At 50.4% G+C, this 27,766-nt stretch overlaps 1 protein-coding gene across 6 annotated transcripts in view; it reads right to left on the bottom strand.

The window, feature by feature from the left end:
• The window catches only part of RIMS3 (regulating synaptic membrane exocytosis 3), a 42,794-nt gene that overhangs the window by 9,555 nt on the left and 5,473 nt on the right, over positions 1–27,766 (bottom strand). Inside the window, exons 2-6 of one of the 6 annotated variants that reach the window (XM_020886102.2) lie at positions 16,318–16,508; positions 11,169–11,337; positions 10,554–10,801; positions 5,046–5,187; positions 1,308–1,420 (exon numbers count right to left, since the gene is read on the bottom strand). In XM_020886102.2, coding sequence (XP_020741761.1) covers positions 1,308–1,420; positions 5,046–5,187; positions 10,554–10,770 — 472 coding nt within the window. In that variant the 5' untranslated portion in view covers positions 10,771–10,801; positions 11,169–11,337; positions 16,318–16,508. The remainder of the gene's footprint in view (positions 1–1,307; positions 1,421–5,045; positions 5,188–10,553; positions 10,802–11,168; positions 11,338–16,317; positions 16,509–27,766) is intronic. The other 5 variants (XM_020886099.2, XM_020886101.2, XM_020886100.2 and 2 more) reach the window with 5 other exon arrangements.

The following is a 27,766-nucleotide window of genomic DNA, read 5'->3' as shown; positions in this document are numbered from 1 at the left end:
GCATCTCTAGGGAAGCTAGCCTGGGAGCTGCTGCTTGAAGCCAGCACAGCCAGAATCTGAGGGAGAGAGAAGGGGAAGGAGCCAGAACTGCAGCTAAGAGGACCAAGAATAGACCGTAGGGAGTACTTGCTAGCTACAGAGAGGGGGGATAAGAAAATTACTAAAAGGCTTCTAGGTGCCAGGCACTGTTAGAAGTAACAAGTCAAATAAGACACAGTTTCTAAGGCGTAAATGAAATATTTCATGCAAGGCATCACACAGGGACTCAAAAAATTGTCTTCAGATTGCAGAACTAAGGCAGGCATTATTATTCCCATTTACAGATGACCATACCAAGGTTCACAGAAGGGACGTGGCTTGCCCAAGATCCCACAAAGAATCAGTGACAGAGCAGAATCCGTGGACGTCGATGCCACGATAATCTTTGTTCACCATCTTATGTCTGGCACTAGCACTGCCGGTCGTACTCCTGCCTGGAGAATCGCATGGACGGAGGAGCCTGGTGGGCTGCAGTCCATGGGGTCGCGAAGAGTCGGACACGACTGAGCGACTTCCCTTTCACTTTTCACTTTCATGCACTGGAGGAGGAAATGGCAATCCATTCCAGTATTCTTGCCTGGAGAATCCCAGGGACGGAGGAGCCTGGTGGGCTGCCGTCTCCGGGGTCGCACAGAGTCGGACACGACTGACGCGACTTAGCAGCAGCAGCACTGCCGGTCACATAGTAGGCGGTGAGATAGTGGGTGAGAGTGGTGATGTGAGGGAGGGAATGTGCCAGAAAAGCTGCTGCAGTGTGGCCAGCAGAGAAAGGCTGGAACCCTTCTCCTCTCTGCTGTGGGAGGGACTGAGGCTCGCTATGCTGACGCCTCCTCACTGGCACAAGAGCCAGAGAGAGGGCTCCTTTCTGCGGCTTGTATTGCATCATGTGGGGGCCCCGCTGAGCTCACCTGTTCTGCGGCGTGGCTGCCACTGCCCTACTCACCCTGCCCTTAAGAAGACTCACCCAGGACTTCCCTGATGGTCCAGTGGTTAAGAATCTGCCTGCCAATGCAGGGGACATGGGTTCAATCCCTTGTGCAGGAAGACTCCACTTGCCTCGGGGCAACTAAGCCCATGCTCCACAACAATGGAAGCCTGAGAGCCTTAGAGCCCGTGCTCCCTAACAAGGGAAGCCACTGCAATAAGTCCGAGCACTACCACCAGAGAGCTGCCCCCACTGGCTGCAACCAGAGAAAGCCCATGTGTAGCAATGAAGATCCGGCACAGCCAAGATTAAAATAAATAATAAATAAAAGAAAAAGACTCACCCATTGGCGGTGTTGCCAGCGTCTGTCGCCCCACAATCTGGGCTGGTCCCAGCCCATCCAGGAAATCGCTGAACTGGCTTTCGGCCCCAAGCCGGGTGGTGGGGAAGATGAACCTGGAGAAGGGGGCAGAGGGGTATGTGAGGGTATCTGGGTGGCGGGAGGCAGTAGCACTGCCCCTGGGGCACTGGGTACTCCCTCTGTGCCCCCAATCTCCCCTGGACATACTGAAAGTATACCACTGTGACTGGGGACAAACAGAACTGTTCATCTCTGCACATTACAGAAAAAGACTTTGATGTCACTTGAGCAAAGAGACTAACCATCATGATATTAAATCTTCAAGCGCTAGGATTTCTAAGGTGACCCTGAAAAGGCAGGACTTGCTAGATACTTTGTGTCCTCACCAGGGGTGTTAATGCCAAGAACCAGAGACAAAGGTCAGATATTTCAATGCCTGGAGCAAGTTCCAAAAACAGAGGTTGAGTTGACTATGAGTTTGAAATCCAAGTCAGGAATGTCAGGTGGCACCCTAAACAGCAACTGAGACCAAAATAACACAATTACAGGGTTGAGATTAATGACAAGTGATTGGGGGGGGTGGGTGGTCCACGGCTGTGGGTGGAAATAGTAATGAGAAAAACTGACAGTGATTGAAAGTTGGTCAGATGCCAACAGTGTACTACATGCTCCAAATGGGTATGGTTTCATCTGCACAACCACTGTAGGTGGCAGGAGCTATAATCCAGTTTTACAGATGAGAAAACGGAGGCTCCAAGAGGTAAGAAACTTGCCTTGCCTACAAAACAGAGCTGACACTCAACTCATATAGGACAATGGTGAGGATTAGGGCAGAGGGAGCAGGAGAAGCTCCAGACAGGAAACAATCGGCAGCAGCTATTGCCACTGCTGGTGTGACCATCATAGGAAATGTGCTACTTTTGCATGTCCTCAAGCCCAGATGTTCTGGGTGTGGCCAGCAGAGAAAGGACAGGTGAGGGAGGGCTGGCCAGAACTGCCCAGAGGCTATAATGGACCACAGGATATTCCCAGATCTCGTAGGACAGCCCAGGCTCCTGCCTCGAGAGAGGAAAGGCTGTCCCAGAAGCAATCCCCTGTTGGACCCTTTGGCCTGAGTTCCCTTTGGCCAGAGACAGGCAGGAAGGGGAGACAGGCTGAATACACTTATCAGAAGGGCCTATGTCTCTCCCTTGCCAGGCTCAGCCTCCACTCCCTAGAAAGGGGCTTTGAGGTCCATCCATTTGTATTGGCCAGAGTTAGCAGTAGTCTAACATCACATTTTTTGGATAGTGGGATCTGAAAAGGCTAAATGAATAGCTGACAGTCTCGATTCATGTACCTGCCTCAAAACTCCACAGATCTGTAAAACACAGGCTGGTTATAAAAGTCATCACCTCGGTAGAACCAAAAGTTACCTTGCAGGTTTGCTAAGTTATTTCAGCTTCTTAGGTCTCAGGCATATCAATGGCCCAGAGGGAGTTTACTGAACATGCCTTATGAATACATATATATATGATGAAATATTTCTCATCACAACAAGAACACTAGAACACCTTTTAACTCAGTATTCCCAAGGCTAGGCACCCATCCCACACAGTACCAAAAGCGAGCATGATGGACCTCCCTGGTGGCGCAGTGGCTAGGAACCCGCCTGCCAATGCAGGGGACGCAGGTTCGATGCCTGGTCCACATGCTGCAGAGCAAGTAAGCCCATGCACCACACCTACTGAGGCCTGCATGCTCTAGGGTCCGAGAGCCACGACTCAGGAGCCCTTGTGCTGCAGGTACTGAACCCCGCGTGCCCGCAGCCTGTGCCCAGAGAAGCTACTGCAGTGAGAAGCCCTTGCACCGCAACCACAGAAAGCCCGCACGCAGCAGCAAAGACCCAGTGCAGCCAAAAGCAAATAATAAAGTGAAGAAATAAATACAGTGTGTATACGCCAAAAAAAAAGTAGGCATGATCCCAATGTTCATAAGCAGCACTATTCACAATAGCCAAGATGTGGGAACAATCAAAATGTCCATCAACAAATGAATGGATAAAGAAGGTGGGTGTTCTATGTATCCATAAATATATATATTTATCCATATATATATATTACATATCCCCATACAATGGGATACTACTCAGCCATAAAAAAGAATGAAACAATGCCATTTGTAGCAACACGGATGGACCTGAAGATTATCATACTAAGTGAACTACGTGAGACAGAGAAAGACAGATGCCATATGATACCACTTATTCATGGGATCTAAAAAAAATAGTACAAATGAACTTACTTACAAAACAGAAACAGACATAGAAAACAAACATAATGGTTACCAGAGGGAGGGATGGAGGCATAAATTGCGCATATGGGATTAACAGATATACCCTACTATATTAAAATACAAACAGAGCACTACATTCAATATCTTGTAATAAACTATCATGGAAAAGAGTCATAAAAATAATATAGACATATACATAAACATCACCAAATCACTTTTCTATATACCTGAAACATAATATTGTAAATCAACTATACTTCAGTTTTTTAAAAAAGAGAAAGGATAACAACAAAAGGAAATATAACTCTTGAGGTCACAGAATTTCAGGAGCTTAGTATAGACAGTGCTGAGATTGTGAACAAAGATTTTGGGGTCAAATGTCCTTAATTCAAAACCTGACTTCACTATCACTTTATAGCTGTGACCTTGGGAAGGTGCCATAGCCTCTTCCTGTGCCTCAGTTTCTCCACCTGTAAAACGGAGAGACTGGTAGCACCAACATCCCCGAGGGCTACTGTACTGACTGGACACTGTTTTGGGCCTGATAGTGGCTGGTAGATTGCAGAATAAGAGGCCCTGATCTGAAGAGCCAGCAATGCCCTGCATATGGTAAGACAAGTTCAGGCAGCTACTCGCATTCACAGAAGCAGGCATAGTACTGAGATGTGATCACAGAATCTCAAATAATAGGGCCATAGAATTCTGAAATTATTGAGCCTTAATGAAACTGATTCAGAAAATCTTAGTCATATATCCATCATTTCATAGATTTGAAGAGATCAAGGGAATATCTGACCCAGAGACTTTCAAATTTTTGACTGCAACCCATACGTATATGTAAGAAATACATTTAACGTCATAGACCTATGTGCATCTATATATACAAAAAGAAGTTCACAGAGTAACTCTTCCTTCCTCCATAGTATATACCTGAATTTTCTATTTCCTTTTCTAATGCTGGTTTTGACCCACTAAACTGATTTGACTTCCCGCCTGTGAGTCACCACCCAGTTTGAAAAAACAAATTCCTTCTAGTCCAAATTCCTTCTCTAAGCTCCAAGTAAGTCCACCTGTGAGAATGCCATTCATCTGAGCTGTACCAGCTGCTTTGCATTTAAAAGATTTTAGGAGCCCATTTTCCTTTCTAGCTCTCTCCTCTGGATTGGAAGGGCGGGTGCGTCCTGGGAGGTGGGAGGCATGAAACTTCCCAAAGGGATGGGCTACTCTTGGGCCACTGGAGTATTCTGATGGGGAACAGCGGCCAGGAGCAATAGGAAGACTGGGGCCCAGGCAGCTGGTGTCCACAGGCTGGGGACCAAGGGAAGCAGGAGTACAGAGGAACTCAGCTATCTGGCCTGCAAACCCAACCAGATTTTCCAGCCCTGAGCTGGTGACCAGAGGACCCAGGTGGAGGGTGGGGACACGGCAGGGGTGGGCTGAACGCACGTGCCATCGGAGCTATTGCTGTTGGTGCTCCCGTCTGTGGACTCCCGGCTGCCCTGGCGAGGGACCCGACTCCGCATCTCCACGGCAACGCCCGTCTCTGTGCTCCGCCGGATGTTGCTGCGCAGTTTCTTGGTGGCCCCTTCTGTGACCGCCCGAAGCAGAGAAAGGGAAGAAGGTCAGATCGCTGATGAAGCTTCGCTGAGATCACTGCTTAAGTCAACTTCTTGGGAGGGGGCAGGATAGGCAGGGCTCTGACTGGAGGCAGGGGCAATGCTGAGATGACCTCTAGAGCCAGCCCACAGACTGACCCCTGGTCCTGCTCAGCACAGTGACGCAAAGCAGATGAGAAGGATGGCTGAAGGCAGAGTGGAGATGTTGGGGCTATGGGTGGGGAGTCAGCCGAGTTCAGCCCTTGTCCCTCAGCTTCATCCTCACCAGGATCCCCTGACCCACACCTTCCCACTCAATCTCAGCCCTTGCCCCAAAGGGTTAAGTTTCTTCTTCTGGAAAGTTTGCCTTCTCCAGAATTCTCAGATTTGTTTTTCCTTTTCCAAATACTCTCACGAACCCTACCACCCCCAGAGATCACAAACAACTCTGTGAAACCTTCACAGGTCCTATAAAAAAAATCCACATGAACTCTGGTCACTGGCAAACTAACACCCATTGTCAATATGGCTCTGAATGTGGAGGGGGTTGTGTGTGGAAAGGCCACTAGAGAAAGAAGTCAGAGAGAGACTGCTAGGTTGACCTGAACTGATTTTGGCTTTGAGGAAGAACCTCAAAAGCTGTGTGTTGAGAGCTTACCCCCAGTGTCTCTTTACCTCCCGTCTGGGGAGGTGGGGGGGCTCTACATCTCTAACCCCTCTCTTTTGTCTTGCAGGGAACATGGGACACTTTGCTTCTCTGAGCAGCGTACCATCCTGCCTGGTTTCCACGGCAACCTCCTCAGCATTGCAATGTGGTCCCTCTAGACACTCTCTCCTCCTGGGGGCAGGGCTAGGGCAGTGAGGGGGCAGAAGACAGCTTGTGGGTTTGCAGGGACTTCCCCTCCTGGAGCTTGTATGCCTGAGGATCTTGATGGGGAAGGAAGTGGTGGCCCTCAGAGAGGGAGGGTACCAAAGGAACCTTCTGCTGTCACTGGTTAGAGGCCCAGGCAAATTCAGAGCGGAGTTGCTTACAGGGATGGGGAGAGGCCAGGGTGAGGCAGGCAGCACAGAAGCATGGGGAAGGTGGAGCTGGTCACCCTGGCAATTCCCAATCACACCCAGCAGTGGGTTGGGAAAGGATATTCAAGACCCCAGCCTGGGAAAAACAGGGACTTTATCCTCCTGCTTCGCCCTACTTATTTTTCAGGAAGTCCCACTGGGAGAAGAAAGGCTGAGAGGGGCAGCATCACTAGTGAGTGGGATGTGGGACTGGGAGTGGGGGTGCTGGTAAGGAGGAATGTCTTCTCTGAAACCTACCTAGCTTCTGGGATATTGGAATAGCTACTATCCAGGAACCAATAAGATCATCAAAGTGTCTGTGTTTCTTACACACACACATATTCACATAGAGTCATATTAGCTCATGCATTTCTTTCACTCAGGCACACACACACAGAGTGCCAACAATCACATGTATGGATACAGTGATCTCACATACAAGGTCATGTGTTATGTTCATATATCAATCACACAAGTCACACATATATCACACACAAGTCACACACTACCAAGTCTTTGTCATATGTACACACGACACAGTTTGCCACATGCATGTGACCTTCACACCACAGCACTAGGAGTTGAACCCATCTGCTCAATCATATATATAGATGCAAATCCAAAAAATGGTGTGTGTTCCACCACACGGGACTGGGCAATCATTGTAGGTGGGGGAGACTCGCCCTGTCCCTTGGTCCTAACTATCACAGCCCCTCTAATCCAGTTAGAAGACAGAAGGGTCTGTGGGGGCCGAACTTTATCTTCCTTCTCCTCAAATTCCCCCAACATATACCCTGAGCTGAAGTCAGAGCCTTACTACTCATGACTCCAGACTCCCTGCTTCTAGAGCTTGGGAAAGCTTTGACCCATTTGAAGAAGGTTTACTTTCTTTGAGCTGCCCGACCTACAGTGAGCCACTGCTTAGGGGAGTTACAGAATCCTGAAATGCCCCTGTCATTTCACAGATGGGGACCCTAAAGTCCAGGCACTCATAGAACTGAGTGAGACCTAGGCCCACTGACTCCCAGTCCACTGATGTGCTATTTTTCACTTCCCTCCACCAACTCCACATTGGTTTGAGACGTGATTCAGCAGAGATTAAGTTCTATGTCTCTGGGTGGGGAGGAAGGTCTTGCAACCTCAGATAAAATTCCTCTACTGGTTTCACACCAGTCCAGTATCTGAACCCTGTTGATCTAGGAAGTAACTTTACGTAGCCTTTCTCCCTAGAGAATTGGACCAGGTTGCTTGCAACAATTCTGTGGTCCTTGGGGACCAACAGATTCCAGGAACCATCCCATCTATCCCACCACAAACAAGGAAGAGGAAGTCGGCTTCCGACAGCACTCCCCAGGGGATCTCCTGGACTGATCCTGAGCCCTTGCCCCACCCTGGTCCAGAGTCCAGAGCCCAGAGCGAGGCAGCAGCTGTCCTTGGTACTGAAAAGAGAAGCTCTGTTTGATCAAAGGCAAGAACAGCCAAACATGGCCCTGTGTGGACCCAGCCAAAGGCCAGACCAGAGCCCACTTGTTTCCTGGGAACCCAAAACTCTGACCCCACTTTCCTCTCTGCTCCCACAACCTAAAGAATGTTAGATCTAGAAGGAAGCTCCATTTTACAGAAGAAGAAACAGAGGCCCAGTGGGAAAGTGAGTTTCTCAAGGTCCCTCAAGTGAGAGCCAGGACTAGTCCTCTAAAGTTTCAGGGTGAGTTTTTGGAAGGCCATTCTAGGGCAACATGAGGAAAATAAAATGGAAGGAACATGCAAAAAGCAGAGGAACTAGAGGGGAGGCTGGTGCAATCATCCAGGCTTTGAAATGAAGAGGAGAGAATGGGCAAGGCTCAAGTCAATGAGAGGTATGGAAGATCCTGGGATGGGCAGACCCAGAACCCAAATAACTGGGTCCCAGAGAGGGGTTTGTCCCCACTTTACACAGCCCTGCCCTTCAGAGAACTGGGCCATCCCAGCGGGGTCACACTGCTAGGATCCTACCCCAGAGCAGAGCTTCCGGGCCAGTGTCCACAGTGATCAGCCCCAGAGCTCCCTCTGGGGCCAGACTGTCCCATCCAGGAGGATGGTCTCTAAACTGGGACACTGGCAACCTCAAGGCTTGGGAGAAAAGAATAGGGACAAGGAACTGTAGATGGGAGGGGAGTATGCTACAAGCAAGGGGTGGCTAAAGAAGTCATTTCTTTTTTGGCCCTACTGTGTGACCATCAGTAATAATAATGAACAATTTACCAAGTATCTACTATGTGTCAGGCAAGAGGTGGGGATACCTCTACATATCCTATCTCATTCAGTCCCCTGGACAACTCAGCAAGGCATGTATTATTGTCCGCATGCTATAAATGAGGAAGCGGGCTCACAGAGGTGAAGTAGCTTGCCTAAGCTGCCCAGGTAGTAAATGACAGGGTGTCTCTCTGAAGGTCGATTTAAAGTCCTTATCTTTTCCAGGCTCAGATGCCTCATCGATGAAATGAGTACACCGGACAAGAGGGTCTCCAGGGTCCCTTTCTGCTCTGACATTTGGCAACTGGATGATTCACAGAGGCCTTCAGTTAAAAGGGCAGTGGGCAATTCCCCTGGCCCCCCAGGCCTCCAGCCGTGCCCTTGCACTCTGCAGAGACAAGTGATCCAGAAGCCCCGTCATTGATCGTTTCTCCACAAGGCTGGAGGTCGTCCTGGTGTCTGCTCCAATCCCTGCCTGCTAACTGTGGAGTCTGGGTAGGTGGACAGTCCCAGGCATATCACTGACATGTCTCTCAGTGACTCAGGCACTTGCCCTGGCCTTGGAACAGTGTCTCTCCAAATCATCTCGGCATGAAGAGACCTTTGGGTCTAAAGCTGAGTCAGCTGATTCAGCCAGAGATTAGCAGGGCTTGGTTTCCTAAAGCCAGACTCCTGGGGCCCAATATCCCCTCCACAGTCATAGTCTAGTCTCCCAACCCCTTGGTCCTGTCCTAGCCCAACTCCTAGATTCTTAGATCCCCATCTCCCCGACTCCCTTAGTGTCAGGCACATTCACAGGGGCCATACCCATCCAGGGATGCTGATAATAATCTCAAGCCCCCTCCTCGTCTGGCATTTCTTAGAGCCAGAAACCATATCGCAGCTTGATTGCTGGAAAAGACCATCCCACATGCTCCTGTGGAGGGCTTTGTAAAAATCTATTTTAAGGCCTGGAAAAATCCCCCAACCCCCAGCCCCAACCGGGAGTCTCGAGGAGCATTCTCCCCAGATCCTCTTGCGCCCCCACCCCCTCACCACCCCCATCCAGCTGCCTATTTGAAGGTTTCTTAGGGAAGTTGTTACTCTGAGCAAAATAAGCAGGAAGAGATTTTAAAACAAAACCAGCTGGCGTCTGGGTTGATGCCACCAAGGGAGGAGGTCCTGGTGGGGAGGGAGAGCTGGCTCCTCTGTGACGTGAGCTCCAGGGCTGACTGTGTGTGACGAGGTGGGTCACCCGCCAGTCTGGGGCATAAATGGGATTCTATAACCAGCTGTTTGGGAAAGTATAATGTATTTATCAGGAGGTACCTACTAAGATAGTGTGTGAATGTAGCTTTGTGAGGTATGTATGTACACATGTGTGATGTGTTTCTGTGACCACGGGCCACTGAAGGTGGGTCTGTGCATCTGTATACAGAGGACTGTGTATGATTTGCACAGCTGGTTTTATTGTGACCATGTTTAGTGTGAATGAATGTCTTGTGTTCTCCTGGCACTAGGGGTAGCTTTTTTGAGCAACTGAGTGTGCTAGTCACGTGACTATGCAGGGCAGGTATCTTTGTACGTGTGTGTCTCTCTTGAGGATTGTAACATACATGTGCGGCTACTTGTACTTAAGAAACTCAGACATTACAGGTGAGACTGAATCTCCTGGATGTGTCCGTGAAGTGGCAGTGTCTGAGCATGGTGTTAGGAGCACAATGGCTGTATAATGAATCATTGCTGATTAGTGGGTAAGTCTGTATATAGAGGCGGCAGAGTATAAAGGTTGGGAGCATGAGCTCAGAAGCCCAACGCTGGGGTTTGAATCCAGACTCCACCACCTACCAGCTGTGCAGATTAGGGCATCTTACTTCCCTTCTCTGTGCTTCAGTACCTGTCTCAGAGAGGTACATGAGGAGTTAGTGAGTCAGGACACAGACTGGACTCAGAACACCACCTGGTGTATAGTAGTGTGACATTAAGCGTTTGTGGGGGTGGGAGTGTACACCCACGAGGATAGCCCCTGGGCGCCCTGTGACCGCAGGTGAGGTGCCCCCCCCCAGCGTGGGGTGCCCCACGGCCTCACCAGCCTGGGGGAGCTGGAGCGTGCTCTTGCTCCACTGGGTCAGGCCCACGATGGCCACCATCTTGGCCCCGAGGCTGCTGCGTCGCTTCTTGGCGGTGCTGGTCCCGGTGCCGTCCCCGGCCTGCTGGGACCCACAGATTTCCCCACTGATGCTGGAGCTCCGCACCACGTTCCTGGAGGCCGCCGCCGAGGCCGGACCTGACTCCCCGTTAAACATGGTCCACGGGGCGGCAGGACCTCAGGCAACCCTGCGGTGGGAGGGGCAGAGAGAGAGGGGTCCCACATCAGACCCCGGGCCACTCGACCTCGGCCCCAGCCCTTCCTAGCTGTGTGACCCTGGGCAAGGCACTCAGCCTCTCTGAGGTCGCGAAGATTAAATGAACAGATCCATGGAAAGGCTGTGCACAGAATCTGGCTCCATCAATGGGATTGTTCTCATCAGCGTGTGGCTGCCCCGAGAAGCGACCTGGTTTGGCAGGGAAGGTGGAGGCTGTGCCGGCCCGTGACCCACTCTTGAATTCCAAGGGCCTCTACATACAAGCTGTGTGAGCTCGTGACCAAACATCTCGGGGTTTCAGTGAGCACCTCAGCAAAATGAGAAACGGAAGCACTTACCTCATAGGATTGTTGGAAGGATTAAATTAGCGCAGATGAAAGTGCCTGGAACCGTGTCAGGCAAAGCGTAAATATTCAGCAGGTGTGACTGTTGTTTTCACAGCCAGTAATGAGAGCAGGGAGAACAAATGTGGCTCCAGCCGGGCAGACTGCCGAAGGGGTCCTCCTGCTTGAAGGGAGTGGGACAGAAAAGTGTAAAGAAGCAGGAAAAATCACCCTTAATTGCATGACTGGGAGGCAGCCACGACAGGCATTTTAACCTATTTCCTCCCAGTCTCTTTTCTACACATTTTAAAAAATAACAACTCATCCTGCCAATACAATTTTCTATCCTGCTATTTTTCACTTAATGTTATATCACAAGACTGTCCCAATGTCATTAACACTTTTCAGAAATGTTTAAATGCCACCATAATGTTCCATTGTATGGGGGCAGTATAATTAAAACACTTCAATACAGTTACTGCTTAGATCAAGTCCAACTTTCTCATCTCTCTCCCTTTCCCTTTCTCTCCTGTCTTTTAAACAGCACTGCAATAAGGATCTTTGTACATTGATTTTTATCTGCTTATTTCCTTAGGATCAACTCCTGGAAATGAAGTGACTGGGCTATCGAGCATGAACGCCGCTGGTAGTTTCTCCCTTCCTGCTTCCTGGCAGCGTGCTGGTTTTATCTACCCCATCCTTTGTTTCAGAGGCAGCTCTTGATCTGTTTAAAACCATCAGTGAGCGGCATTCACCTTGGTTATTCTTACTGGTCCAAGGGTGGGCATGTGACTAAGTTGGTTCAATCTGATTTAAGGGGAAGATTTGGATTCCAGGCTTACAAGAGAGGTGGGTGCTTCTCCTTCTGTGTGTCTCTCTTTTCCCTTCCTCAAGGCCTCTCCCTGAGACACAGCCCAGCCTAGGATGAAACCAGTGCGGCTGAGGGTGGTACGGCACAGAGACGCCTCCTTGGAACCCGCCTTCTCTGGCTTTCCAGTTATGTGAGACAGTGTGCTTTCCATTGCTTAAGCCAGCTTGAATCGGGTTTCTCTATAACATCCAGAAGCATCCTACCTAACACCGACAGCATAAACATATTTCTGATTCTCGGAATACATTGCCAAATTCCTTTCCAAAGTCGACAAATTTACTCTCTAATGCTGCATTCAACAAATATTCAAAGGGAATGTGGCCAACAATTCATAGTAACTGGGTTTCTCTGATGGCTCAGTGGTAAAGAATCCGCCTGCCAGGCAGGGGAGGCAGGTTCAATCTCTGTGTTGGGAAAAATCCCCTTGAGGAGATGGCAACCCACTCCAGTATTCTTATCTGGAGAATTCCATGGACAGAGGAGCCTGGTGGACTACAGCCCATGGGGTTGCAAAAGAGTCAGACACAACTTAGCGACTAAACAACCACCACCACGACATATTGATGTTCTCTTTGGGCTTCCCTGTGGCTCAGATGGTAAAGCGTCTGCCTACTATGCAGGAGACCTGGGTTTGATCCCTGGGTTGGGAAGACCCCCTGGAGAAGGAAATGGCAACCCACTCCAGTACTCTTGCCTCAGAAATTCCATGGACAGAGGAGCCTTGTAGGCTACAGCCCATGGGGTTGCAAAGAGTCAGATGCGACTGAGCAACTTCACTCACAGTAACTATATATTGGAGTGGGTTGCCATTCCCTTCTCCAGGGGATCTTCCCACCCCAGGGATTGAACCTGGGTCTCCTGCATTTCACGCAGATTCTTTGCGGTCTTAGCTACCAGGGAAGCCCAAATGGAGTATTACTTTTCAAAATTGTCAATTATTATATTGTATACTTATAACATATAATACTGTACATCGACTATACTTAAATTTTAAAAACTATCCCCCCCCAAAAGAAAGTCAGTTATCCCTAAATTGACCTATAGTTTCAGTGTGATCCCAATTAATATTCTAACAGGGCTTCTTGTAGAAACTGGTAAGACAATGTCCTAAAATAACCAAAGCAATTTAAAATTTTTTACTTATTCATTTTTTCCCATGGAACCATAAAGGCCTACAGCACTATGTTAGATCCAGGGACAGAACATAGTGATTTGGTGGTTCTATACATTACAAAATGGTCACCACAAGTGACCCCAAGTTTGAACTATTATTCATATTCATGCTAAGGGTCATCATTTAATAATATTCTTGAGAAAAATATCTTTTCTCTGAGAATAAAATTAAGAAAAAAGTAAGCCCCTAAAACTCCTGGGCCTATGCTGAGTGCCAACGACGCAGTAATAAGCCAGGCCAAATGCGTCCTGCCCTGCCAGAGCCTCCAGTTCGGGGGAGAAGACAGACAGTGAACAACTAGTTATGCAACTCACTGTTTACTGGCAGTTCTGATGAGAGCTAGGAAAGAGGACGGGGGCACTGGGAACTACTCTGGGAGCAGGACTGCAGGCGCCCAGGGCTCTGTTTAGTGTGGACGTGGGGTCTCCTGCGGTCGTCCTCGAAGTCCGAGGCCTGGGCAGGGTTCAGAAGGGACGGCTGCAGGTGAGCACTGCACCTGGCTCTCCCCAGTGAGGTGCTGGCCCCCAGGGCGGCATCCCCCTTCCAGGGCCCTGTCATCTTGGGGGAATCTGATTTTTCAAAAGGACACAGAAAGGGGAGGGGAAACGGGGGTGGGAAGGGATGGCATCACTCCAGGCAGATAGCAAGACAGGCCCAGACAGCTGAGCATGGCTGCCTGCGCTCCTGGTCAGCACGGCTCCTGTCGGCCTGGCGAATGAGGGCTGACAGTAGGGATGAGTCAAAGCCGCGTCTTGCCTTCTTTGTGGCTGTCTGGCCTGCTCTCGCTGGACTTGTGATGTCTGCAGAGTCTCGGATTGTATTTCTCCATCCATCCCCCATCAACATTGCAGCTAATGGAAAGTCCCTCTGGACTTGGGTCTACGATGACCTCTTTAGTTTCCAATTCTAGTGCCAGTCTGTGTGTTTGTTTGGTATCTGCATGGTCTTCTGGTGGACGGTGGGAAAGGGCTTATCTGATACTTTGAACTGGCTACAGTATAAACCTAATTTACTCCTTCGGGTATTTCTGTTACATGCGCAGTTATCTCCACGTCACAGATGAGAAAAATGAGTCTCAGAGAACTGAAGGCCTCGCCCATCCAACTCAGCTAAGAAGGAGCCAGGGCTGGACTCCTGTTCTGGGTCTTTTGTTCTCACAGACAGACAGATATGCTCAGCAGCCCCTGCCTTTTTGCCCCAGAGCTCACCCAAAGAGGGGAGCCCAGCCCTCCTACACAGGTTTGTCCTGGATCTCCAGGCTGAGAAAACCCCAGGCAAAGTATCTGTGATCCGAAAACCTGCTCTGGCCCAGGTTCCCAGGTTGGCAATGAGCATCTGAGGGGCAGCAGAAACACCACTTAGACCACAGCTGGAGAAGCAAGTGCTTCCTGGGTGCCACAGGGGAAGAGAAGGAAAGAGGGTAAGGGACAAAATTCTTAACCCTGCCAACCCAGGGGCTCATGTTTCCTCATGAATAACGAATGGAACCAACGAGCAGATGGTTTGACATCCAGGACTCTGCACCATCCACAGCCGCGTTCTCATCTTTAACCGCCCAGGAGAGCTGCTGAATGTTTTGGAGGGCCCAGGGTCTCAGGGCCTGACCTCTGGTCCCAAGTCCAGGGCAGGGCAGCTGGGAGAGTTCAGAATCAGGAGGTAGGATGATAATGTGTATACAGATTCTTAGTGTGACCTTCTCTGGGCCTGGCTTACTCATCTGTGTGTAAACCGAAAGGGTCGGATAAAGTCTAACTCTTGAGTCCTTTCCACACACAAGGCAGCAGCAGGCTCAGAATGAGAGCTCCGGTTGCTTCTTGGGCAGCCAGTCTAGCTCAAGACAGAGAGCCAGTCGGGGCCAAGCACCTGGCCTCCATGAGGAAGGCAGTGCTGCTCAGAGCAGCCCCCCAGGACATCAGAGCATGGGATGGGAGCAAGGCAGCAGGTGGAGATGGGGGGTGGAGAGGGGCCAGCACACAGCATTTCACATATTGGTGGTCCTAAGAGATGGCTAAAGGAGTGTCTGCAAAAGCCACTGCAACAATGCCCTGCCTCCGAGCAGGACTGCCCCTTTTCTAACCCAGGTCATGGCTCCTGATGGAAGGAAACCTTCCCATGATCTTGCCAGGTCATGGAAGAATCACTCTAAAGTTCTCCCTGCTGAAGCCTCTATAGTGACAGCTTGGACATCCCTTCCAGGGGTCCCTTCCCACTGTCCACCATACCTGCCAAGCTCCATGCCAGCATATACCTTCCAACCTCCCTAAGGAAGGAGTGTTTTCTTTCCAGCCTTCAGTGTTGGACCTCCGCCCTGGGGTCTCAGTACCCTAAAGGCTCCCCACACCCTCCCCTGAATCCTGACAAAAGCAGGACTCAAGTTTCTGCCTGGCCACCCTGGGCCCCTTGCTCCTTTTGACCATGTGTCTAACCAAGTAATAAACCTTCTCTGAGCATCAGTGAAAGTGAAAGAAAAAAGTATTAGTCTCTCAGTCATGTCTGACTCTTTGCAACCCCATGGACTGTAGCCCACCAGGCTCCCCTGACCACGGAATTCTCTAGGCAAGAATATTGGAGTGGGTAGACATTTCCTTTTCCAGGGGATCTTCCTGACCCAGGGATTAAACCCAGATCTCCCACATTGCAGGCAGATTCTTTACCATTTGAGCCACCAGGGAAGCCCATGAGTGTCGGTAAGGCTACCCAAAAGCCCAAGATGAAACTACCTACTCACTCTCTCAACAGAAAACACGAAGGAATCTGTCACAGAGTGGTGACCTGTTAGTCTGGAAGGAATGGCAAGTTACTAAGGCTCTTACCACCCCTCCCTAGACATCACTAATCCATCTCTCCTTCTCACTGGGGCCATAGTTAACTTCAGAATTCTTCTTAACACAGTGCTGCATCACCAACTGATGAGAACCAGCTCATGAGGTCAAACTGATTTGCCTCCCTATTCCAACCCAAGCCTTTCATTTTGCAGAGGAGGAAGTCAAGGCTCAGAACAGGAAGGAGACACACCCAGGGTCACAGAGAAAGCTGTCAACAAAACCAGAGCTCCAACCCAAGACTCCTAACTCCCAGGTCCTGTATCACCTGGCAGGTGTCTCCTCCTCCCCTCTCACCTTAAAGAAAACCCCGACTCACTGAACTGATGAATCCGAGTGCAGTGTTCCCATCACAGGGGGCCGCGCCCCTCCCAACAGCTCACCCCTAGGGCATTTACACAAGTCTTCTGTTAACTTCTGAGACACCAGTTTTCAAGAGAGGAGGTGAAGACAAAGTAGCTTCCAGGAGGAGGTGATGGGATAAGAGTCTGGAAGAAAACAGGAGAGCTTAGAGGAAGGGCTGGAGAGGATACCTGTCCTCCAGGTCTTCCAATAGCTTGTGGAGTAAAAAAAGACAGACTTTGGAGATAGTTGTGTGCACTTGAGCCAATCATTCAAACTCTTTGATGCTCTTTCCTCCTTTAAAACTGTCCAAACTCCTGGGTCCCCTAACCTACGTTTTAGGGACCTCAATGGTAAATTGCTGGTGCTAATGCCAAGGGACTCCTCCAGGTCCAAATGCTAAAGAGTTCTAGATCCTATTCTCCCTCTGTCTTCCCCCTGACTGATGGGGTCTGTGTCCCTCCCCAGATGCTCTGTGACACAACCAGCAGTCAGGAGTATGTGTACTGGGGAGAAGGTGTTGGAGGGCGGGGGCCCGACTCCCAGCTCCAGCTCCGCTCCCAGCGTGTGACCCTGAGCAGGTCATTCAGTTTCTCTGAATCTCCATCTCCTCTTCTATAAAATGAAGTTTACTGGCCACCTGGATCCGGCCCAGCTCTCTGGGCTGGACTGGAGATCAGATGACTTAATGAGCATCTGTGTACAGTGCTTTTTTTTTTTTTAAAGCAAAGTTCTTATATAGATATACCTATTCACTGGCTGTGCTGGGTCTCAGTTACTGCACAGGCTTTGCTCTAGTTGTAGCAAGCAGGGGCTACTCCCTCATGGTGCTGGCTTCTCTTGTAGAGCATGGGCTCTAGGGTGCTCGGGCTTCAGTTGTGGTTCCCAGGCTCTGGAGCACAGGCTCAATAGTTGCAGGGCAGAGGCTCAGTTGGGCAGCAGCATGTGAGATCTTCCCAGACCAGGGATGGAACCCGTGTCTCCCATGTTGGCTTCTTCACCACTGAGCTACCAGGGAAGTCTCAGCACAGGGATTAAAAGCACAGGCTTTGAGACTTGCCTGGCGGTCCAGTGGTTAAGACTCTGTGCTTCCACTGCGGGGGTAAGTGGATTCAATCCCTGGTCAGAGAGCTAAGATTCCCACATGCTGCAATGCTGTGCAGCCAAAAAAAAAAAAAAAAAAAGCACAGGCTTTGGAGGCAGACTTAGTTCAAAACCTAGATCTGTCACTTACAAGCTGTATGACGCAGGGCAATTTCCCTGAGCCTACAGTTCCTCATCTCTGAAGTACAGATAATAATGCCTGCTTTAGGATTCTTAGATGAAATATAAGTATTGCTAAAATAAGGATTGGTACATGCTACACGCTCAGTTGGGTCATCATATGATTACTTTGCATTATGTGCCTTTGTAAACTGTAAAGGACTCCATAGGTGATGGTGCTTATTAGTCTGGATTGCACACCAGGTACAACCACTTCATGGGAAGCCTCCGAGACCAACAGGATCACCTCCCACTGCAACTCTGGGTGCTTCCACCCAGAGTCTAGCATAAGTGTGAGACCTGGGTCCCTGCACTTCTCAGTTGAGGTGGGAGCTAGCATGTGATGCTGTGATCTTCCCTGCCAGCATCTTAGCTCCTGGCCCCTCATTGGATGCTGGATGCTAGGTTTAAGGCCTCTGCCTCAACCTTGATCCAGCACTAGGGCTTGCCCACCAGACCACTCAGGCCAATCTGTGCCCATGTCAGAAGCCAGACTTAACCTCAGAATTCCTCTTAACACAGTACAGCCTTACCAACTAACAAGAACCAGTTCATGAGCTAAAACTGATTTTTTTAAACCTGTATCTGCAGAAGCGGGGAGGGGGGGTCCCTCATTTCTAGCCCTTACTTTCCCCCAGCAGGGTGAGAAAGGTGGGTGACAGAGCTGGTGCATGGTCGGGGATGGTGAGCTGGGCCCAGGGAGGACAGCAGCCTGAGTGGGGAGCACTCTGCCAGCTCTTCTCCTGGTTACATGACTTTTATCTGCTCCAAACCAGGTTTGCACACACACTACGCATAACAGGAAGAGACACAGGGCACAGAATTTCAAAGGTGTGACTACACATCATACAGACCCATATAAATTATATTCATTTAAAGACACAGTCACCTGTGTACACACACATGCACGCACGCACACACACACACACCCCTTCCCCTGGCTCCTGCCCAGCTCAGAGAGGCAGGATGAACCTCATCCCTTCAGTGGGCAGGGAAGTAGAAAGTGTCATTCCTGGATCTGTGAGTTCCCTTGGCCAGGCATGCACACTAGCTCTGAGCAGGCGCTTGTGTGAGCCTGCACACACACACAAACACTTCATACACACTCTGGCCCCCAATCTCACCCTCCTGGCCCCCATCCCCTCGGGCCGGACAAAGGATCTCATCGTGAGGTTTGTGGCGAGGAGATGAGAAGGCTGGCAGGGAGCAGCTGCTGTCACCATGGCTACAGAGCTGACCCACTTCTCCTCCACCCAGCCTGGCCCACCTAGCCCAGACAAGGAGGGACAAGCATCTTTGGGCCGGGGGGGCCCTCTCCCGTCACACGCAGTAAAGGAGTGGGCTCCGATGGTGTGGTAAAGGAGTTGAGTCTGCGTCCTGATACAAAGACCACAGCCAGACATCGCCTGGGGAGAGCAGGGTGCTAAGCACCAGGCCCCTGCAAGACTCGGGTCTCCCCCAGCCTCAGGGCTTCTGGCCTCAGGGGCCCACGTGGTTCACGCACTTGCCCTGGACCCATTCTCAGACACAGGCCTCACAGCAGGGCAGGGGCCTGGGTGTCTGGACCCAACCTGTGTCCTCCAGACTCCAAAGACTCCGGGACACGCAGGGTGAGACAGACCCAGAGCTGAGCGAGCCCGGTCTCCTGTTCGGGACAAGGGTCCTGAGGGTAAGGCTGGTCTTCCCTACGTGGGCTGGGGGCTGCTGCGGCACAGCCAGGCCCCCCTTCCTCCGACGGGGCTGCCTTGTGTCCTCTCAGCCAGGGGGCTCCTGAGGACATGGCCACACATCTTCCCTCAGAACTGGGTTCGAAGAGGCCCGACTCGGCTCCAGACAGCTTAGTCTTGTGAGGAGCCGGCTCACAGGTAGGATGAGTCACTCCAGCATGACAGCCTCCCGCGGCTCCCCATTTCCTTAGGAGAAAGTGAAAACCCCTCACAAGGCCCACAAGAGAAGTGACCCAGGTCATCTTGTACTCCTGCCCTCCCTCTGTATTCCAGCCACACCATTCTCTTTATTCCTCAGAAGGACCCCTTTGCCTCCTGTCAGCCTGGAACGCTCTTCTCCAGCCCGTCCCCACCCTTGTGTTCTGACGACCTGGCGGCGTCTGTCACACCACCTCTGCTAGCTCAGCCCCACCTCTGACCCTAACCTTCACTGGCCAAGTCCTACTGAGCGCTCGGTCCCTGACTGGATGTCACGTCCTGGGAGAGTCTTTCCAGACAAGGGTAGACCCCCTGTCATGCTCCCCCAGACCCTACACTGTCTTTGCCTGTTACAGGGTTGAACTCTGTTTCCCCCCACCCTCTAAAAAAAGATAAGTTTAAAGTCCTAACCCCTGGTACCTCAGACCTTGTTGGAAATAAGAGTCGCGGCAGATGTGGTTAGCCAAACTGAGGTCATCCTGAAGGAGGGTGAGTCCCTAATCCAGAAGGACTTATAAGAATATGGCTATAGGAAGACAGAGAGAGACCACAGAAAGAATCCATGTAATGATGAAGGCAGAGACTAGGGTGACAGGGCAACAAGCCAAGGAATACCAAGCACTGCCAGCTGTCACCAGAAGCCAGGAGAGTGCCATGGGACAGCCTCCCTCGGAAGGAACCAACCCTGCTGACACCTTGATTTTAGATTTCCAGCATCCAGAACTGTGACACAGTACATTTCTGTTGTTTTAGGCCACCTGCTCTGTGGTACTTTGTTACAGCTGGTCCTAGGAAATGAATACACTGCTTGTCTTATCTTGTTCAGTGCCTGCCTCCCACACCATGCCCGCCTCACCCCCCGCTCCAACCTGGCTGTGTGTTGCTTAGAAAGAGAAACTATGCCATCTTCTGCATCCAGAATCCTCCAGTGCCTGGCACACAGTAGGACTCTGTAAATATTTGTTGAATGAGTGCATGGTGATCTAAAATAAGCATTAACATAAAAAATGGTATTTATAGCTGGATAGTAGAATTGTGAGTCATTTTTATTTTCTTCATGTGACATATTGTGTTTTCTAGAGTTACTACGTTAGAAACTGTATTAACGCTCTCATAAAGAAAAAGTGAAAATACGTATTTTTCTTTTAAAAACATACATTAAAATAACAGACATTTCCACCAGCATGTGTGTTGTGAACAGGAAAAAGTTCTGCTCTCTTGATCACTGTCTTTTTATTGATTAATTGATTTCTTCTCATGTCACAGGAGTGCCTTCTAGAGTCAGATTTACAGCTTGAGCTCTGGGGCCTTGCAGGGCATAGATTTCAGGGGAAAACATCCAGGCAGAGTGCACACGCTTCCTGGCCATCTCCATCACCCAGCCCCTCTCACAGCTCGTGGCCAGATGTGGCCGCTATTGCCTGACAGGGGCTGAGAAACTTGGTCCTTAAGTATCGGACTAGAAAACACCCCGGGGCTGAAGACCACTTCAAAACAGAAGCAAGATGCTGCCCTCAGTGGACACACCAGTCCAGAGCTTCTCAAACTTAAATGTGCAAAGAAATCACCTGGGAATCAGACTGAAACACAGTTTCTCATTCCAGGGGTTACAGGAAGGTGGAGCTTGAGTTTTTGCACTTCAAACAAGCTCTCAGGTGATACCACAGTTGGTAAGGACCACCCAAAGCACCAAGAGGTAAAGATAAAAATACCCTGGCTGCTCTGCAGAAGGAGTGAACTGTTTAGGATGGGAAGACCAGAGCAGGCATCATGGATCAATTCACTGCAGAACACCTCAAGAGATGGCTGTGATTTGGAGAGGAAAGAGGTGGAAACTAGCTGGGAAGGACCAGGGGAGAAATGGTATGTTCAGAGGTTGGTGAACAGAGCAATGCAGTTGAAGCAGGAGGTGGGTGCAGCTGCGGAAGAGAGGGCTGGGAACGTAGGCTGGGAACAGCCCAGAAAGGGCTCTGAATGCAGGGCTGAGAAGGTTGGCTTTAATCCTGAAGGGAGTGAAATCTGACATGGCTTAGATGTAACATTTTATAGAGATCAATCGGACACAGTGCAGAATCAGAAGAAAGCCTGACGGCAGGAAGAGCAGTCAGAAGGCATGTAAGAAGGGCTGCCCTCCTTCAGACAGTGTTGGTGGAAAGAGAAAAGGGGTGCAAGGAGTCATGGAAGGGCTTGGGGGACTGCCTGGAGTTGGTGATAGGACAAAGTTGGGGGAAGGGAAAAAAACAGAATCCAACATGATTTACAGGAAAGGTGGGAGCTGACAGGTGCCATCAGCAGAGCATGTGGTCCTGGAGGGAAAAGTTGGCTTAAAGGAAACATGAGTGCCCATTTCGGATATGATGAGTGTGAGATAATTTTGCAATTCCCCCATGGAGGTACTGGGCAGGTAAGCAGATTCCCAGAAGTTCAGGAGAGCAGAATGGGTGGGCAGGATTTGGGTGTGTACCCCAGAGGGAAAAGTGGGGTGTGGAAAGGAAGGAGAATGCCCGGAGGAGGGTGAGGAAAGAGTGAGAGGTAATGCCCACAGTTAGGGGGAGGAGGAAAACGAAATCCACCGAAGGAGGGAAAGTCAGCAAGTCAGGGTAGGAGAACTCAGAGAAAATGTCATGAGTACAAGGATGATCAGTCTGAAGACCTGACCACACCCTGACATGGAGACCAAGGAGAGGCCTGCGTAGCTCAGGATGCAGGAGGGCAAAGGAAGCCTAGAGCAAGAGCGCAGCTTGAATGGAAAGCAGAATTTGGACTAGTGGAGAAGGGAGCTGGAATCCCTGGGGAAGGTCTGGGTTGCAGCAGGTTGCCAAGGGGCCTGGGGCTCCCAAGCCCTTATTCTGGCTCAGCCCATGCACAAGAAAGATAGTATCCCCAACCCACAGCACCTGCACATCCACCGATTACAGAACACCCAGGGGCAGAGCAGACAACTGGGGGAAAACGTCTTTGGAGCAAAGTCTATTGCTGGGCAGCATAATTCATCATCCAATTAGGACTCTTTCTAAGAGTGAGCAGAGACACTACTAACAATCACACCACAGTAAGTTAAGACTGTCCCAGGCAAACCTTAGCCCTGGGGGATACTGGATCCCCCCAAATATTCATTTGGTCCCTGTCCTCCCTTCCTAGAAGGGGTGGTGGAACTTGCAGGTGAGAGGGACAGCCTAGCTCAGCCTCAGAAGCAGAAGCCCCACTACAGAAGTGGGTGGATAGAGAAATCTCTCCCTCTCCCAGCCCCGCTTTAGCCTGAGTTGACGCCCCCGCCAGGGACGCGGCAGCACCACGGACAGCGCCGCCACTCCCCCCACCCCCTCCTCCCACACCCCTACCCCAACCCCCACCGCGCGCTCCCTGCTCTCCTGGCCCTATTTGGTCAGGGCCACGGCTAGGTCGGATCAATATTTCATGGAGTAAGGGGCTCCGGTTACCAGGCCCGCTCTGAGCCGGAAGGCGCCGCCTGTGCCCGCCTCCTGCCCTGGGGACCCTCCCAGGGAAGCCAGCAATCCTCGCGGCCCCAGCTCAGACAGACACCGCCCTCAAAGCCCTCCCCGCCTGCAACCCCGGCCCCGCACCCTCTCCGAGGCACAAAGCCCCAAGTGCCTGCCACATGCTTGCACGCAGCCACTCAGACACACCAAACAGCCAGACATGCACTCTACAAAGATTAGGACATACACAAAACAACAGGCACACACCACACCCAGCACACAAGCAACCTAGACACACAGCACATACACATACACACACCAGATGCCTCACAGACACCCGCTACACACAGACACACTCACCACAGACCCAAAAGCACATCACACAGAAGACACCCTGCCATTCACACACACACACACACACACACACACACACACAACGCACAGAGCCTCCCCACATAGACCCTAGACCATCACTCAGAGCTCCATTCACCATGCACACATACATACAAAGTCTCTCTCTCTCACACACACACACACACACACACAATATACGCCTTCACAGAGACCCTTAGACATTTGCCATGGATACACAAGCACATGTCCCACACGACCCAGGCCCCCACCCTCCTGGAGCCCAGGCCAGCCCTCCCACTTGTGAGCATGGCAGTGGGGAGGGGCAGGCAGGACATCCCCTTGCCACCTGGCCCTGGTCTCGAGCCCTAAGGATACATCCTCTGTGTCCTCTGAGGGGCCCCTCAAGGTCACTGTCCAATCCCCAGGGGCAGGAGTTCAGCGGTACAAAGAGGTGGGAAAGGGGACAGCAAGCAGAACAGGGCCTTTGAGATCCCAAAGCCTCCTGGCTTTGCTGTGGCTGGGCCCTAAGCTTTGGGGACAGCCTCGCCCTCACCCGCGGCCCCCACGGCCTCAGCACTGTCTGGGACTCCAGCCCTCTGGGAGGACTTGAGGCCTGTCTTGTGCATGGAGATCAGACTGTGGAGTCTGCAGCTCCTCTTCCTCCCAGGAGTGCCCAAGTCCTGCTCAGAGGCAAGGGACACCCATCCAGACACCCCCAATTCCAAGAGTCCCCTTCTCAAGCAAGGTGGGGGACGTGGCCCACATTCTTCTATCTACACGACAATCATGGCAGGATTCTCTGAAAGCACCCCACCCCAGGGCACTGTGTGAGGAGAAGGGAGTAGGCTGGCACAGTATAAGACACTCCCAAATTCTCCAGGCAGATGGAAGGGAGCTTAAAGATTATCCAGGTCCACATACTTGATGTCTCTGGACAACTTCCCAGTCTTGCACTGTCTACATAACACCGTGTGTCCCTCAGTGATTTATGCCAAGTCTCCATACCCCTGTATGGCTCATTATTTTCTTGAAATTGACACTATTAACTTAAATGCATTTATTTTAAATAGAAATGTTGCATGACTATGCGGAAAGCCAGTACCAATTTTAATAAATAGAAAATGACAGTAAAATAAGTACAGTGAAAACAAAGATATATTATTAAAATTTAGCTACACAGAGCTGCCAGTCAAGATCTCTGCGGGGGTTTTTTGTTTGTTTTTTTTACTATGCCACATAGTTTGTGGGATCTTGGTTCCCCAGGCATGGATCAAACCCAGATCCCTGCAGAGAAAGGGCTGAGTCCTAACCTCTGGAATGCCAGGGAATCCCCAACATCTCTGTTTAAAGAGGAGGGCAGCAAATGTTGGAAAGTTGTCAAGACACACCACCATGGCACTTTCTCCCTGGGACAACCGTGGACTGGACAGAGTTGAAAGGGAGCCAGTTTTCTCAGTATGCAAGCCAAGGGCGGGCAGTAACACATCCATGAGCCACTGAAAGTCATCTCGGTTCTCTCTGATGGTAGCAGGCCCATGTTGGGAAGGAAGCTCTAGGCCTGCCTGCCTCCTGCAGGAGCTTGGGTGGCACAGAGGCCAGCTGGCGCCCTGTTGCCACATTCCATTCTGGTAATAACAGTCCTTAAAAATTGCTAGGTTCTCTCCTATTTACGAATTGTTCTTACACCTACTATCTAATACAAGCCTCACGGCAGGGATGACCATGCCCATTTCTGAATGAGAAAATGAGGTTCTGAAAAGTTAAAAGTCTCCCAGAGCCACACAGCTACATGGGGGTAGGTCCACACGGAGGAGCCCCTCAACTCCTAGGCAGATGCTTTTTCTACCCTGCCTGCATCCTTCCACCCCACAGTTGAGAGCCCTTGCTCTGAGCTGGCCCCACGCTGGGCAGTAGGGAGCAGACACAGTAACCTGGTGTCTGCCTGTGAGGCCCAAACACTCCTGAAAGGCAAAGGAGCAAGTGAGTAAGGAGCTAAGGTTAAGAACTTTCCCTTGGGAGTCACACACTGCTGTCTGTCCCTAGCCTGTAAATGTCACTTCTCTGAACCTCAGTTTCCTTGTCTTTAAAATGGGGATAACAGAGACTTTCCTACTCTGTGCTCCCAGTTTCAGGGGGTCTGGGTTTGATTCTAGTCAGGGAACTAGATCCCACAGGCCGCAACTAAAGATCCCAAATGATGCAATGAAGATGGAAGATCTTGCATGCCACAACAAAGACCTGGATCAGCTAAATAAATAAATACTTAAAAAAATAAAATGTGGATAATAATAGTACCTATCTTATAGGGTGTGAGGGTTAAATGAAATAAAACATGTGGGGGCTTCCTTGGTGGTTCAGTGGTAAAGAATCTATCTGCCAAGGCAGGAGACACTAGGGAGTTTGATCCCACATGCCCAAGAGCAACTAAGTCCATGTGCCAATATGCATCTGTGCTCTAGAGCCCAGGAACCTCAACTACTGAGCTGCACACCCCAGCTACTGAAGCCCTTGCACCCTACAGCCCATGATCTACAACAAGAGAAGCCACTGCAGTGAGAAGCCCATGCACTGCAACTAGAGAGTACTTCCCACTCGCTGCAACTAGAGAAAAGCCTGAACAGCAACAAAGACCCAGCACAGCCAAAATAATTTAAAAAAATTTTTAAATAATAATAATGCATGTGTATAGAGTCTGGTACAGAGTAAGTGCTCAAAAAACTGCTTATTACTAGGGAAGCAGAAGACTAGAAATGATACAGGTAAAGAATGCCTGATAGGGAGAAATGAAGGCATGCATGGTGCTTCACTGAGGGGAGGAAACAAGTTGAGTTCTAGGAGATGAATATGATTCTGGAAGAGAGAACTGTCCTGACTGCTCATATCCTTCTCAAGCCTTTCTCTCTACTCTAAAGAGAGGTGAGAAAATCAGGGTCTCACCTCCCTAACTCTCTGTTCAGGCCTCTGAATGACATTTGACAGGTTCTTCAGTTCCTGCCCTGGGTACTACTGCTGCCTCAGGAAAAGACTCCTCTTACAGTCAAAATCCTAGGTCTCTTTTCTCCAGATGCCACCAGATAGAAGGCTGGGGCCAGGCCCACCTGGCACTGTAAGGATTGTAGCAGATGTCTCTTGAAGTACTTGCCCAGATAACTGACAAGCAAGAGCTGTGTCTGTGTGTCTGACTTTGTGATCCTTCCCTGCAGGCTGCAGTTGACTGGACCAAGGTGGGCACCTGGCCTCCCCAGAGCCAATCAGATCCTCTCCTGGGAGTCTGGACTTGGGTCTGCCAAGCCCTGGGTTCTATCTCTGAATGTAGCTGGAACTGAGGGATGAAATACAGGAACTATAGGTGGCCCCCATGTCTGGAAAAGCAGAGAAAACCCAGTAGGTGGAGAGAGAAAGGTGAAGGCAGTCAACAAGGCACAGAAATCAGTTGCTTCAATTTCTCTTGGCCAACAGGTCTCACCTTCTAGAAGCTAATGATTTTCCTAGTCCTCAGTTCCCAGGAACCCCTTGTGTCCTCATAAGAAACCCTTCTTTATTACTGAGGCTGGTTTGAGTGGGTTTCTGTTTATAAGCACAGACCTAATTAAGGACAGGGGAGAAGCTGGAATCCGGAGGCACAAAGATGAACAATCACTGTGCCTGCACCAGAAGAGCTCAGCTTCACAGGAGACAAGGAAGAAAAGATGTGGACTCTGTGCAGATATGACTGAGGGGGGGACTCGGCTCAGGAAGGGCCGGGAGGGTTCCTCGGAGGCTTCACAGCAAAAGAGGCAGCTAAGCTTGATTTTGAAGAATGAAGGATGTTCTCCAGGGAGACAAAGCAGAGGTGGGGAGGCATTCTGGGCAGGGGGAACTAGAAGGGCAGAGGCACAGAGGCACAAAACAGCCTGATGCATTAGAGGACCAGGAGTTCAAAGTGCGGGGAGGGGGTAAGAGGGGAGACGAGGCTGGAGGGGGTACAGATCATAAAGGGCTTTGAATCCCATGCTAAAAAGCTGAGGCACTTCCTGCCCTCAATGGGGAGCTATTGAAGTATTTTAAGTAGCAGGGGGTGACAGGGTCAGTTCTGTGTTTTGGGAAGATCGCTCTGGGGTTGGACAGGGAAAGGACTGGAGAAGACAAGCCTGGAGGCAGAGAGGCCAGTTAGGATGCTGCAGCAATGATTCATCTAATCCTTTCATTCATAGAACAACTCACTGTTTACCTACTATGCGCAAGGACCAGGCAAAACTAGATTCCTGATCCCACAGAGCCCACAGTCTAGTGAGAAAGAGGGACGAGGAAAAGCAGGTCAGGTGTGACGAGTGTCGTGAAGAAATACAGGGTCCTTTGGAGGGGGCTGATGTTTAGTTTCCGGTTTAGGCTTCTCTGCAGAAATGATGTTCGAGCTGGTACCTATCTGAAGGAGATAGATAA

Source organism: Odocoileus virginianus, chromosome 5 (assembly GCF_023699985.2).
Source record: "Odocoileus virginianus isolate 20LAN1187 ecotype Illinois chromosome 5, Ovbor_1.2, whole genome shotgun sequence".
In the NCBI taxonomy this organism is placed as follows: Eukaryota; Metazoa; Chordata; class Mammalia; order Artiodactyla; family Cervidae; genus Odocoileus; species Odocoileus virginianus.
The sequence above is the reverse complement of the archived record's forward strand: the minus strand, read 5'-3'. Positions and strand labels throughout refer to the sequence as shown.